Genomic DNA, 13,850 nt, shown 5'->3' on the forward strand with positions numbered 1-13,850 from the left:
ATCTTGAAAAGAAATGTATGTCCTGGACAAAAAAAAACAAAACCAAAACAAGACGCCTAACGATTTATCCTAACATTAACATATATGGCAACAATACATTTGTTTACAAAAGATGTAAAGTGCAAGGTTTGCATGTCAGAAATATGTAAAACATGCCAAACAACGCAATCAGTACCATAAGGTGCTCCCCACAGAAGATTATCCAGAAGGAGAGCAGCATAGAGTAGAAGATCCCCTGCCTAATGTCTCCAAAAAGCAGCATCCAGGTCCAGTTAAAGCCAATGGAGAACCACTCCACTGGGATGTTGATAAATGTCATCGAGATACCCAGAGCCAGGATTACCCTGAAGAACAACAACAGTATCATTAGTTTAACAGAACAACTTTCACCATCATACTACTTTGAATTACTACATTGATGCTTGTTAGAACTGAATTCATAGCATCTATAGCAGTATAGACCCTTTAGCTATTCTAACTGGTTCATTATAAAAGTTACAAAAAAAGCTTTTTTTTGCAGTGATGGAAAACACGTAGCGTTGAACTGTTTTGGATTAAACAAATTTATTTAACAATACACTTAAATATAAATTGCATCTTATAAAATAATCAGTGTTTTATTATAAGGCTACATCTGATGAAATCGGCTTGTTACATCTTGGTCTTGGGGAGTAATTAAATTATTCAGCTAAAAGGCACAGTGTGTCCACACTTAATATTCTGCATCACTACTTTTCTAAATAGACTCACTATTACAACCAATCTTTCTCAATCTCTCCTTGAAGTACAGACATATGGGGAGAAATTAAGGTGAAACAATCAACCTACAGAGCAGAACTAGTCTTCCAAGAATTGGCAGCAGGTCTCTGCATGCTGCCAGTCATTGTAAATAATCACTTAAAAGGGCAAAACAGAGCTACAGTGTGTCTGTGTATTTGTCCCAGTGACAGAGTGAGTTAAAAAGGAAGCAGATAAAAAGGTGACCTGAAAGCATGTGGGTACAAATTTTTGTAATACAATCCAGGTTCTAAGAAATTCCTCTACAGACAGCCTGTCAGAGATTAAGCAACAGAGTGAAACCACAGTTGATATGCATGGAATCTACTGTGAGCACTGCCAACAAAGACACCACTAGAGATAGAAAAGTATGGTTTGAAAAATCAAAAATGTGGTACAGATCATTTATAAGACTTTTTCACAGAATATTTTGACATGTGATGCCTAGAAAAGCACAGGCAGTGTTTCCCCTACAAGTGAGACCCATCCATAAATCAATAACTCTTAGAAAGGTCGTATGAATACAACTAAAGTGCATATTTCTCTTATCTGCGCCTCCATAGGCTCTTCGCTCTTTAGGGGTAGGGGTGTGTGCATGCATACACAGACCTTAAACTGAATACATGTAATGTTTATAATGAAAAGCAGAGACATTGGATCTGGCAATATCATTTTTTGCCATTAAATTCAATTCCATATATAACCAAAAGTAAATTATTGGAATGTTGTTTAAATCGGATATATCACACTAAAATAAGGCTTTAAATAGAAATGTGTTAATCTATATTTATTATAATTTAGTTTTTTGATAATATTTATACATTGTCTTGAATAACTGACATTATCTTTATTGGTAGGAATATTCTGTCATATTTCATCGGCATGCCAGAAGATTAACATCCCAGTGGGCTTTAATTGATGCCTTCATTGAAACAGGAGAAAGGATTTGTGTAGATAACTGGGGTACTCAGAAAGCAGCTTTATTGGGTAGTTAAGAAATGTGAATATACATGCAGGAGCAGAGTTACCAGATTTCTCTTCACCTAAACTTATTTTGGAGGCCTGGCGCATAGCTTTGAAATTTATAGTGACAGTAAACGCTGCTTTCTGACTTTTTTGTGTTTGCGTCACAACAATGAATAACAGCACAGGGGAGAGAACGGAAACCAACACAAGTAAAAGTGACTTATTCAGACTTCTACAAGGCACGTTGTTAGTAAAATAATCCATCACCCCTTAGACAGACTTTGTTTTAAAAATGAGGCGGCATCAACCCGTTAATCTCTACTTTGATTCATTCTTTCTCAGAATGAGGACTCAAACACACTCAGCTGTGTGTTCATAACAAACCTGGTTGTGTGTACGCACGGCAGAGAAATCGGCATTCTCCATCAGAAATCTACCTGGGGAAACCAGGTTTCTCTAATCCCCTACTTCAATTTCAGAAACCAGCTCTCTCATTTACATGACACCCAAGAAAGCAACCTGATTATTTAAGTCCATGTAAATGCACTTGCTGCCCAGGTGTAACTAATTATAATAACAAATCTATGCTACCTCACCAACTAAATTTATCTATATAGTAGTAGTACTACTATATAGCAGTAGTAGAAAAGTTAATCACAATATTGCTGAACATAGAACATTTTAGTTTACAAATTTAAGAAGTAGAAATAGCAGATGTTAAAAGAGTAATCAGTGTATATTAACACTTTCCACTCAGTTCCCATTCACATCTGTCCATTACGTGTAGAGAAACTGTGAGCTTTACCATTCTAACACGTCTGTGGGCTAGCATGACAGGAGACTCTGGTATAATGCTTTTAAAGCAAGAAACAATTATTTGCCGTCCACAAATTCGGTTTTGGTCACAATTCCTGAAAGCTTGATGGTCGTTTGGGAATAAGAGTCTTGAGTTGGAAAAGACAGTGTTTGTGTGTGTGGTGTCTCACTAGTGGGTGTGCATGTCCTGAATGTGTGTGTCTGCAGCATATTTCAGTGGAGTGCTAGCTTGCAGATTTTTTTTAAAAGCATTTTACGCTTCACCAGACACTTCCTGTAGCACAGAACACTGCCCCTTACTGATCTGTCTTCCAAACACAGCAGGGGGTTAGACAAACACTAAACTCAGAGCACAGCTCGACTTTCCACAGCAAAGAATTCAAACCATCTGTTTGCATAACTTGCATGCATAACTACCTGTATTTGGTGAACTAATTTTAATGGGGTTAAATTTCTCAAATTTGGCTAAATAATGAAAAGCACATATCTTATGTTTAAAATCCTTTTCCAAGATAGAACTGATAATTTGGAATCAAGCAGCTAATCATTATTTCTAGTTTTATAACTTTGCATTGCAGTTTTTGAGTACTGATGTTCCTAGATAACATTCCTCTTCAGATGCTTGAACAAAGTATTCTGATCTTAGTTACCTTTTTCTGCACAGAGTTAGCATGACCTACTTTTACATGTCATTCATAGTTAATGTGTCCCTTCACCAAGTAGATTCACTGAAGCAGTGCCTGTGGACTGTAGGTCCAGGCTCTCTTCAAAACAATAATATATCATTACAACATAGTATTGATGAATGTCTACATGCACAATTACAGCTGTTTTTTTCCATGAAGCTGGTTTCTTATCTGTCACTTAATTTGAAGTAAAACTCTCTTGGAGAAGGTTAATGTTTCTGCTATGCATAAGAGTTCCTAATCTGCTTTTTTACAGGAGCACAAGCAAATGACAAAACAAAGACAGCTAAGGAATGAATAGAAGAAGAGAGAGATTAACGGAAACTAACAAGGGGAGGGGTTGTAGAAGTCACAATAACTTTGATCCCAGCATGTATTTATAAGGCAGCTTGTGCTGTCTAAATTAGAGTAGATAGTCAATTACTAAACTACTGCATCTGTAAATAAACTTAAAGTGACCAGGTTACTTTAAGATGGAATTTAACTTATCTCGCATGACTCTCTTTTTATGTGCCATGTTCCCATGCCTTTCTGTTGGTGAGTTGGAGTCTGTGCTTTGATTCTGCAGTGGAGAAATATTTCCTTCTATACATTTCTGAGTGAGGTTCCAATCACATTGGGTCAATAATTTATATTTATGAAATTACAATTAAGGAGATTTTTAATTAATGAGTCAATTAATGAGTCTTATTCTACTGCTACCTGGATTGCATATATGAACTAAACAAAAAATGAAAAAAGTTTTTGAGATGACAAATTTGAGATGGCTGCGCTGGGAATTCATAAAAACAGCAAATACAATACAAGGGGATCAAGGAACACCATTGTGACACTTGTGACGGAGAAGGAGCCTTACTTCTCCAACAGCACAGGAGGTCTGGTCATAAGGGTGATGCGTCTCCAGTACCAGATCATGATGATGAGAATGCTGGGTGTAAGAAATGTCTTCATGGCAAACCAAACTTTGGTGAAGCCTCCATTCTGGTGGATGCTCTTAAAGAAACACATACCAACGGCATTAACTATTTGTGTTGTTCATCTTTTACTGGCAAACAAGGTCTTACCAAGTCCACATTTCCCAAAGGCTACTAGATTTCTGATTGTAATTCATTTAGATTTTTGGAAGTGTTTATGGAGCTAGTCATCAATAAAAGTTTATGGTGTGTAATAACATCCATGAGAACACGTTTTCATTGAAACATGAAAACAAAGATGTTGCATTAAAATTTATGATGGAAAGAAAGTCACAAAATAAACTGCATTTAATACCACACAATTAAAAAAAAAAAAAAAAAAAAAAAAAAAAAATTCACCTTAGAAGCAGCCATAGTTTTGATAAACAATGGGGTGTAATATAGCTTTACTATCATGACAATATATCATACTGCGCAGCCCTTTATTTAACCGTAACAATAAATCCATAGGTCACCATGAAACTTACAACAAGACGAATGTCCTTGATTTCTCCAATCCCCACGTTGACCTTCTTGCGTTCGTTGATAGGCAGGCGAATGTTGAGAAGATAGTACTTATGGGCTACACTACCAACCTCCATGAAGGGCAGCAAGTCACACTCATAGTAACGTCCCTCATTCTCAAAGGTCTGGACAACACAAAATAGAACCTGGTTAAAACTGTCATCTGAAGGCAACCACTTCTTTAAAGGCCTTTAAACTAAATTAAAGTCACAAATTACAGACTTTTTTAGCACTCATAATTAAATAGTGTCATTTAGGCTGGGCAGCAAAGTGCCTTACGGGCACTGAATTAACAGCTTTAAATCTTTTGTGAGAATAAAATGTGCAGCAACACTTGAGACAAACAAGCTGCCAAAAGTCTATATATAGACTTTGTAATAAATTGACAAATAACATGCTAGATTGTTGTAACATGCCAGTCCAACCCAAAACTATATTAAAATTATACTACTAAAATACTTAACTTGATAGAATATTGGTTGTATTCTAAAGATGCATAATGAAGAATAGAGTGCATCATTTACTCACCTTTGCAGTGGTAAAGTTGCAGTTGAGTTTCCTCTGTTCAAAAGAGTGAGCCATCTCTGTCCACTCACTGAATGAGTCATCCCTGTAGGCCAGGCTCACATCAATAGTGACCATTGCTCCCTCATCTAGGGAAAAAAAAAGAACATAGTAATTTACTTATATATAAATACAATCCTTTAGTAGACAGTTCAAGAGTTTGAATGATTCATCTTCAAAGCACAACAGCATAGCACAACAGGTTATTTGCCCTACAAGATAAAATACTCCTTTGAATATCTCTTCACTACACAACCATGCTGGCTCTCATTACCCCAGTGAAGGGATACAATTAAATCCTGATGACAGACAGCCATGGCCTTTAACTACGAGACCATCAGACCATATGTCTAGCATTGATAGACTAGAGTCAATACCAGCAACAAACTGAAAATGTACTTTTACAAATTTCGGCTGCCTGCTAGTCTTTCAACAAGGTTGCATTTTCAGTTGTACATTTGATTTATTTTAGTTTACACAAAGTCAAAAAATTGAGTTAATGTGATCCTACCACCTGAAGATGGAAAATGAGTGTGCAAAACTGTCAAATTCATAGGACTTGTTCTCTGTATAAAACGTACACACAATGATTTAGTCTGTTCTCCATGGTGGCTCAAATCTAGGTTACTTCCTAAATGACATAAGCCTGAGTCTGTCTCCAACAGCCCAGCCAACCAGACAAAACTGTTCAAAGTAAAGCTTTTAAAACTGCATCTTTAGATCACATTACAAAGCCAAGTATTCTCTCCTCTAGCCCCCATGAGTGCCTCTTGTGCTGTTATGAAACAAGTTGGATTGAAGAGAAAGAAACCCAGTGGCCTCTAGTGTGAGAAAGAAGGGGGAAAAAAAGAAAGTACAGGCAGGGGGAGAGGGAACCAGATGAGAACTGGCAGCCAACTGTCTCAGTGATGCCCTCTATTCAGACACCCTCGAATGTCAGCTCACTTCATGCAAACATTCCACTCAAGTCCAGCAGTCATTGCCACGGAAACTAAGCCTCCTCAACAGCTGTGTTATTGCTGGACTCTAGCCAAAGAGTGCTTGGTGATGGGGTGGAGTGGGGCAGGTGGGTGGAGTGGTTAATTAAAGTGACGTTCCTCTCTGGGATAAACATAAGAGCACAGATATGGTTGTCAGAGAAGAGGTCTGCCATATAGCTGCAAAAAACAAAACCAACCTATTTGCTAAGGATGACCCAAATGTAATTGTGTTAATTGTGGATCACCTGAATATTATGTACCCCTGTTTTCTAAAACCAAATGTCAATAGAAAAATCCCCTTGACTTTGTCACGTAAAGGAGGAAGATTCCGGCTTCTAGGTTGGCCTACAAAATAATGTCATCCCTACAGCACTCTATACTCCCTCTACATACACTTGTTCTAACCTCCTGTAGCACTGAAAGATCAAAATGAGTGTCCAACATCTGGCAGAAAGACCTGTCTGTAGTCCAAGCTGACTCACTGACTTATCCATCTGGCAGCCAGGCAGTAAACAACCCACAGCTCCCAAACAAATTTCCACTGAGGCCAAAGAATGTGAGCAAACAGATGCTGATGACTGGGCCACCACTGTAACATGACTGTTTACACAAATCAGACCAGAAACATTGGGCCATATGAAATATTTCCGCAAATTCATATTCTTTTGTTCTCTACATTATTACTCTTGCTTTTGTGTTAATTAAAAAACAGACATGACTACATGGTGGTATAAGAGTTCAATTTAAAGTTATCATTATTAGCCTACTTATTATAAAAGATGCAATTCAGAGCCAGACCATCTTTCCCAGACTCTTCTGGTGATAAAGTCACTTATTCGCCCTTTAGTCACCCTAATCTAATCTTTAGGATACCAAACCTGCCAGAATACCAAACCCTCTGTTAAAAGCAATCATTTCCCTCCTCCTCTCTTTCCTCTTAAATACAAAGATGTGTTGGTTCTGCCTGTCCACTTATATATTTGACAACTTAGTTGTTCAGCAGATTGGTGAAGACCTAAAATTTGAATGGCTGATGGCAACACATTGTCAGAGGCCAGGGGTCCATAAAAGGCTAATGTTGACTTAGGTTAGATTCCTGCTCCAAAAGTTTAAAAAACAGATTGAGATATCACCCTAACATTTTTGTTCATCTCTGTGCTACTCAGTCATGCTTTGTGTTTAGCCTCTTGTACAATTACATCATTATAATAATAATAATAATAATAATAATAATAATAATAATAATAATGCAAAGTAAAAATATTTAATATAAATGTATATTACTTTTTATTAATAAAATGTAAACATAATTAAATTTGGTTGTAACAATCACTAAAAAAAGTTATTACAGGAATATACAAGTTATCCATTATTATGATGTATGTCAAAGATCATAGGCATGAGTTTTTATGCCGGGTGCCCTTCCTGCTGCAACCCTACCATTTTATCTGGGCTCGGATTCAGCACCAAGCTGGCCCTTGGTGGCTCGGTGGGGCCACGCCTAGTGGGGTGGGATTTTATACTGCGGCCTTCTGCATCACAAACCAATGCTCTAACCACTGAGCCACCAATATTATAATATAATATAATATAATATAATATAATATAATATAATATAATATAATATAATATAATATAATATAATATAATATAATATAATATAGGTATTTGAATGATCTCACATGCAAGGTGTTGAAATTATTTGGCAAAAACAGGTCCAGATTACCTCCCTCTTACATCTCAGGGGTGTTTTACAAGCTTTTCCACAATTTTTGCTACAGAGAATAAGCAGCAGGCATCAATCATTGTTTGCTGCCTTTCACTGCAACAAAATCCAATCTACTGAGAAGAAAAAAAAAAAACACACATTCCTGTTTGCTCCTCAAGCTAAAAAGACACCCAAAAAGAAACTACAAAAGAAACCTACATAACAACAAGCATTGCTGGTAATGTTGGAATAACTCTGTACTTGAATTCTTGAATTTATGATGTGGAAGATTAGAAGCGACAATAGATGTGGACATTTTAGATGGAAACTTGCCTCTGCAAATATTAGCCTTCAGACTGAAACTAAGAAATAGCCGAGACAAAATATTGACACAACTTAAAAAAAAAAAAAAAAAAAAAAAAAAAAAAAATAGCACAGCAACATTAATTCTCTAAGGTATGTTTAGCCAACCTTAAACAAATAATTAACCAACTAATTATTATTTAGTAAATACTTGGTTAATTGGCCATTGTTTTCCCAAGATTCCTATGCAAGGCGGAATGGCCTCTTACAAGTAAGTTTACATTAGATAACTCCTTCCTCTCATACATATAGAAATTACTGTCCTGGAAAATTGAGCTGTTTTGTCTTTACCGGTGATTAAACCCATGACATAGCCTTCTTTCTTACCTATTTGGTTTAGCATCTTAAAGGCAATGTCAAACTGCAGGATGACAAGCATAAACTGGAACCAGGGGCTCATCTCCTTGTTAGGCAGAGGAATGTGGACAGCAAAAACAATGTTGTTGGCCTCAATCTTCTTAGCCGTGGCCTCGTCAAAGGTCCGGATCTTGTCGCATTGGTTATGACCCCAAGGCATGAACCATTTTGTTTCCTGTCTGTGCTTCACTGTGTCTACACACTTGGTGGCCAAGTAGTGGGCTGCTGTGGTGGGTCTGGGAGCTGGTAAGACAAATAAAATGTATGAGACATGTTAGAACAAGTGTCATATTGAAAAACTGCAGCTAAATGTTTTTTTTTTTAAAAAAAAAAAGGTCCCTCCCAGCCAAATTTCTCCTTTAAAACTAATAAGTCACAACTATTTTGAAAAAAAAAAAAAAAAAAACTCAATATAAATTGATCACTGCAGATTAAACTGTGCATGAACAATATTAATATCTTGGCAACCACTGGGAATGGTCAACAGGCTGAGTTTGAGCCAAATCCAGTCCAAACACTATGGCAATTACTTTAACACTGTTTACAAAATGCCTGGTAGCCAAGTTCTTGTTCTGTCTTAAGTGATTGGGAGGGAAAATTCCCGAAAGCTCTCAGGCACCAATTACATTGTTTAGGCATTGTGATTCATGAGCTTGACAGCGTGGTGATTGTAGTCTTTACTCACAGGATTTGTGCAGCGCTTGGGAAAAGATCGATCATTTTCATGAGAACACAAACTCTTTCATATGCTGTTGTAAGAGCTCGAGGTCTGGTGTGAATTACATAATAGAGGGGGTTTTAAAGTCAAGGTAACTTTATTGTACGTTTATTAGTATACTCACCAATGCCCTTATTGTATAGTTGAATTGTATAGTGTATTTTATATTTTTAAATTTATGTGATCTAGATCTTAGGCTCCACTGTTAGAACTACCTGTAAGCACCATGGATCCCCGAGAAATGCAATTTCAGTTCCCTGTATATATGTACTGTACATGTGGAAGAACTGAAATTAAAGCTTGACTTGACTTGTAAAGCCCTGAGGCAGATTGATGAACTAAAAACTAAGCCTTAAATCACAGCAGTGATTCAGACAAACACATTCCGTGAGACAGTTCCGTTAACAATAGTTTTCATACATGTAAAAAAAAAAACAAAAAAAACAAGTAAAACACTCCATATATTACACAAGAGGAAAAAGTACACATAGAATTGTCTGATTCCCCCAGATTAAGAACACGATGGTCCCTTTTAATCTCTGATTTTTAAATAGTTAAATAGTCAGGCACACAAAAGGTTGTTAGATTAAACAATATGACAGTAATTACTTGCAGCCCTACAGCAAAAGGTACTGGTATTAATACATTAGAAGGTGCTGTTCATAAAACCAAAACAGAGGAAGCACTTGATCAGTAAAAATGCAGAAAACCAATATGACTGAATCTCAGAATACCAGGGCATGTTGGGTCTGAAAACCAAACTATACCTGCAGTTTCTAATGTCTCCTGAGACAGAATACTGTGCAGCCAATATCTTCTCCGAGGAGCTTTATCATAGTCATACAGGCAAAGCAACTGAAATGCTTTTAGGTCAACAAGTACATGTATACAAAAAGTCCTTATGGGGACCAAAAACCCTCAATTCCAACTAAAACGTTGTAAAATGACTTAAAAATAAATTTGCAGGTGCTCCCATTTTTTAAGCCAACCTGCTTGACAGACTGTGATAAAACTAGCTCTGTTTGTGTCAAGCTATTAATTAATTATCTAAGTGTATCTAAACTACACGCACTGTTATTACTGCTGGATTTATCTGGGAAATATTAAGTCAGGGAAGTGAGCATGAAAGAACATGAATGTAAAAAAGGAGTTTTCACATTTAGCTCACAAAAAAGATTAGTGTCACCTAAGTCATCTAAGAAGTTTCAAAGCTGTAATCACTGTCGAATATGCTCCAAGCAAGCATAAACTAGATACGGCATTAAATTATAGTGTCCAAAGGTAAGCTAACTGTGACTACAAGAAAAGCAATGCTAAAAAAAAAAAAAAAGAATGTAGAAGGTCTGAAAAATGAGTTTGTTCTTTTTAATCTGTTAATCTATAATTATATCATTTCAATTATAACAGAGATATGAGGCAAATATTACCAAGAGTTGACACACCCATTGTATTACAGCTCAGCAGCCATAAAATTCATCTATTACGATGTTCAAAAGAAAACCTTTAAATGTGTAACCGTGATGTAAAAATAAAAAAGCACATATACACTCACAGGGACAAAAAGACACAACAGAGTGAATTAAACACAGTTAATCTGGAACCTCTTGGAGCACAATTATCCGGTGACCCTGTGAGTCCAGCAGAACACAGGCTCCTCCAGTCTCCATTGCAGTGTGTCCAGAATAATGGCCGTCCCCTCAGCCCACTGACCCCATGCCGTGTTCCTGGGTTTGTCGGGAAACAAGGGGAGAAAAACCCCTTTCTACTCAATTACCCCTGCCGCCCCCAGCCACCGAGCAAATACAAAGGAATCTGGCTTCATTAAAACTATCTCAGCAAGGAATGAACCAAACAAGCTAATTTATTAGCAGCTATGCCCTGAGTAAAAAGGAACTGCAGGGACACAGAGACTGACTGATGTTTAGGGCTGTGAAGAGTTTGGATATAGGCATCTTTAACATGGTCTCAGCTGTGTGTGTGTAGCTGCTGTGTGACATAGTGGGTGGATTTGAAGAAACTGGACAGCAACTCCAATACAATCCTCAAGGCAAAATACAACTTTGACAACTGTGTGCACTTGTGCGTTTCCTGTGCACTACCATCTCCATGCAAATGAAACTAGGAGGAAACATGAATGCGCTGCCTGCCAGGCAATAGGGATTTGGGGAGAAGGGGAGAGACAAGAGGGGGAGAGGAATGAGAGGAAGTAAGGTAGAGATGCTGCCTGGGGGGCCACATACACATTATATACTGGGGAAAGAGCGGGAGGGGGATGTGTGAGGAGAGAAAATGGGGGGGGGAAGAACATTCGAGTTTGGATCAAGGAAGTGAAAAAACAAAGAGGCTGAATGCATTTCACCACATTCCTGCGTGGAATTGTACAAGTTAACGGGAAAACCACGGTGTGCCGAGTTCCATTTAAGGTTAGCCAGAGAAACAAAGCTTGCCGTTAGGGCACGCAGGCACCGAACACCTTAACACAAAGCAGTGATTTAGCGGCGGTGTCAAAGTGACGGTTCGGTCAAGCCCAGGTGGAACAAATGCAGCCAAAAGTTAGCGCCTTTCACACAAAGACATTTTTAACGCTGAGAAGAAGACGTGTAGGGAAGTGCTAAAGTTTGTGTTTTTACCGTTTAATTTTCAGCAGGCACGCGCGCACAAAGACAAGCGTTAGCTAAACGATTTTTTTAAATATTAAAAGCATAAAGGAATACAAAAAAAAAACTCACCAATTAAGCCGCCGACCATGAAGGCAAACGCCTGAAACAAGAGCAAAGTAACTCCCACTATCACCAACTTTTTGGTGCTCATATTTTCAATAATAGCCCCCGCCATCGCGAAGCAAAGGTTAACGTAACAATATCACAGCAAGCGAGAAGCAAACACTAATGTGGAGGGAAAGAGGACGAAAACGCTGCATCCACGGCCACTGAGGAAACACGCTGGGGCCTCTCCACCGCTCTGCTCCTGCTGTTCAACTTCAAGGAAGGGGGGAAAGAAAAAAAGAAAAAAAAAAAACAGGAATCACATGACCGAAAAGCACTCGGCTTTATCCTTGAACAGCCGACACTGGGCTGGGAAGGATCCGTGGAGCGCCACCGCATTGCATTAGAGGCTGGTAATGCAGGTTGCCGTGTCATTTGATGTGATAGCGCCACTGCTCTGTGGGCACAGCCTGCAGGGCTATTTATGGGAAGGGTTTATATGTCCTTCATTGCGTTCACAATCTTTGTTAAAAATATCTCTGTGTGTGTGTGTGTATATATATATATATATATATATATATATATATATATATATATATATATATATATATATATATATATATATATATATATATATATATATATGTGTGTGTGTGTGTGTGTGTGTGTGTGTGTGTGTGTGTGTATACACACACACACACACACATATATATATATATATACACACACACACTGCAGCATTTGAGATGTCCTCAGTGTAGTACACTTGTTAAAAGTTTGTTTTACAATACCTAAAATATTTAAAGGGGGCTTCTGTGTCATATGCACCCTTTGATCTGCTGGGTCCTGATTAAATGATCTTTAAGTATCATGCAAGGTCTCTTCCTGCAGTAGTTTTTGACCATTTTTTATCTAAATAAAACTGTCTCAAGGAAACCCTTGGACTTGTCACACTACAATGTTTGAACATACAGCCTAACAGCATGTTTATTACTGTAAACCTTGTTGTGGGCAAATCTGTTTTTGTAATGGTTGATGTGATGGTTGACTTAAAACAGTGACAAATGACCTCCCAGATGTATTATTGATAAGAAAAAACCTAGCTCATTAATTTTCACATAAAATGTATTGATAAACCCAGAGGGTAGCCTACTTGCACCACATATAAACATTTAAGATGGGATTCATAATAATGAGTCATTTCTTATGTGCTAAATTGGGTTTTCTTTATATTGTCTTAGGACATGTGTGAAAATGTGATTATGTTTATTTATCCAGAAAAAGAGAAATTTGTTTGAGTTCATAAACAGCTGGGAATGTTTCAGAGACTTAGACTAGAGACTTAAGTGTCAGAGGCTTTGAAATAACCCAAAGTGACTAATTAAAAATGCTTTCCACGGAGTTTGTACTCATGCACTCAATACATTTTAATATCCCAATTAGTCTATAAGATTTTCTCTTCCTTGTCTCAGAAACCTGTGTATCTGCACAGCTGTAAACGAAGCTTTCACATCTCTTTCCTAAGTTGACAGATGCTGTGAGCTGCAATAGGATCCCACTCTCTCTTCCCAGGAGAGGGGAGAAGAAAAAACAGGCTGAGAAACTTTCTGACAGTATATGTAGGTTTGAAACTAGAAATGCTAATGATACAGAATGTGTATCAGAGCACATGTACATATAATCTGATTCATTTACTCATTTGCTCTAAAAAATAGAAAAATGGAAAATACTG

At 37.5% G+C, this 13,850-nt stretch overlaps 1 protein-coding gene across 2 annotated transcripts in view; it reads right to left on the bottom strand.

Moving 5' to 3' along the window:
- Positions 1-12,554, bottom strand: part of wls (Wnt ligand secretion mediator) — an 18,601-nt gene extending 6,047 nt beyond the window's left edge. The window contains exons 1-7 of one of the 2 annotated variants that reach the window (XM_067474451.1): positions 12,143-12,554; positions 8,666-8,938; positions 5,252-5,376; positions 4,687-4,848; positions 4,102-4,238; positions 176-344; positions 1-22 (exon numbers count right to left, since the gene is read on the bottom strand). The exon at positions 1-22 is cut by the window's left edge and continues 101 nt beyond it. In XM_067474451.1, the coding sequence (XP_067330552.1) occupies positions 1-22; positions 176-344; positions 4,102-4,238; positions 4,687-4,848; positions 5,252-5,376; positions 8,666-8,938; positions 12,143-12,248 (994 nt within the window). In that variant the 5' untranslated portion in view covers positions 12,249-12,554. The remainder of the gene's footprint in view (positions 23-175; positions 345-4,101; positions 4,239-4,686; positions 4,849-5,251; positions 5,377-8,665; positions 8,939-12,142) is intronic. The other variant, XM_067474452.1, reaches the window with a different exon arrangement.
- Positions 12,555-13,850: the final 1,296 nt, after the last annotated feature.

This window comes from Channa argus, chromosome 14 (assembly GCF_033026475.1).
Source record: "Channa argus isolate prfri chromosome 14, Channa argus male v1.0, whole genome shotgun sequence".
Taxonomy (NCBI): domain Eukaryota; kingdom Metazoa; phylum Chordata; class Actinopteri; order Anabantiformes; family Channidae; genus Channa; species Channa argus.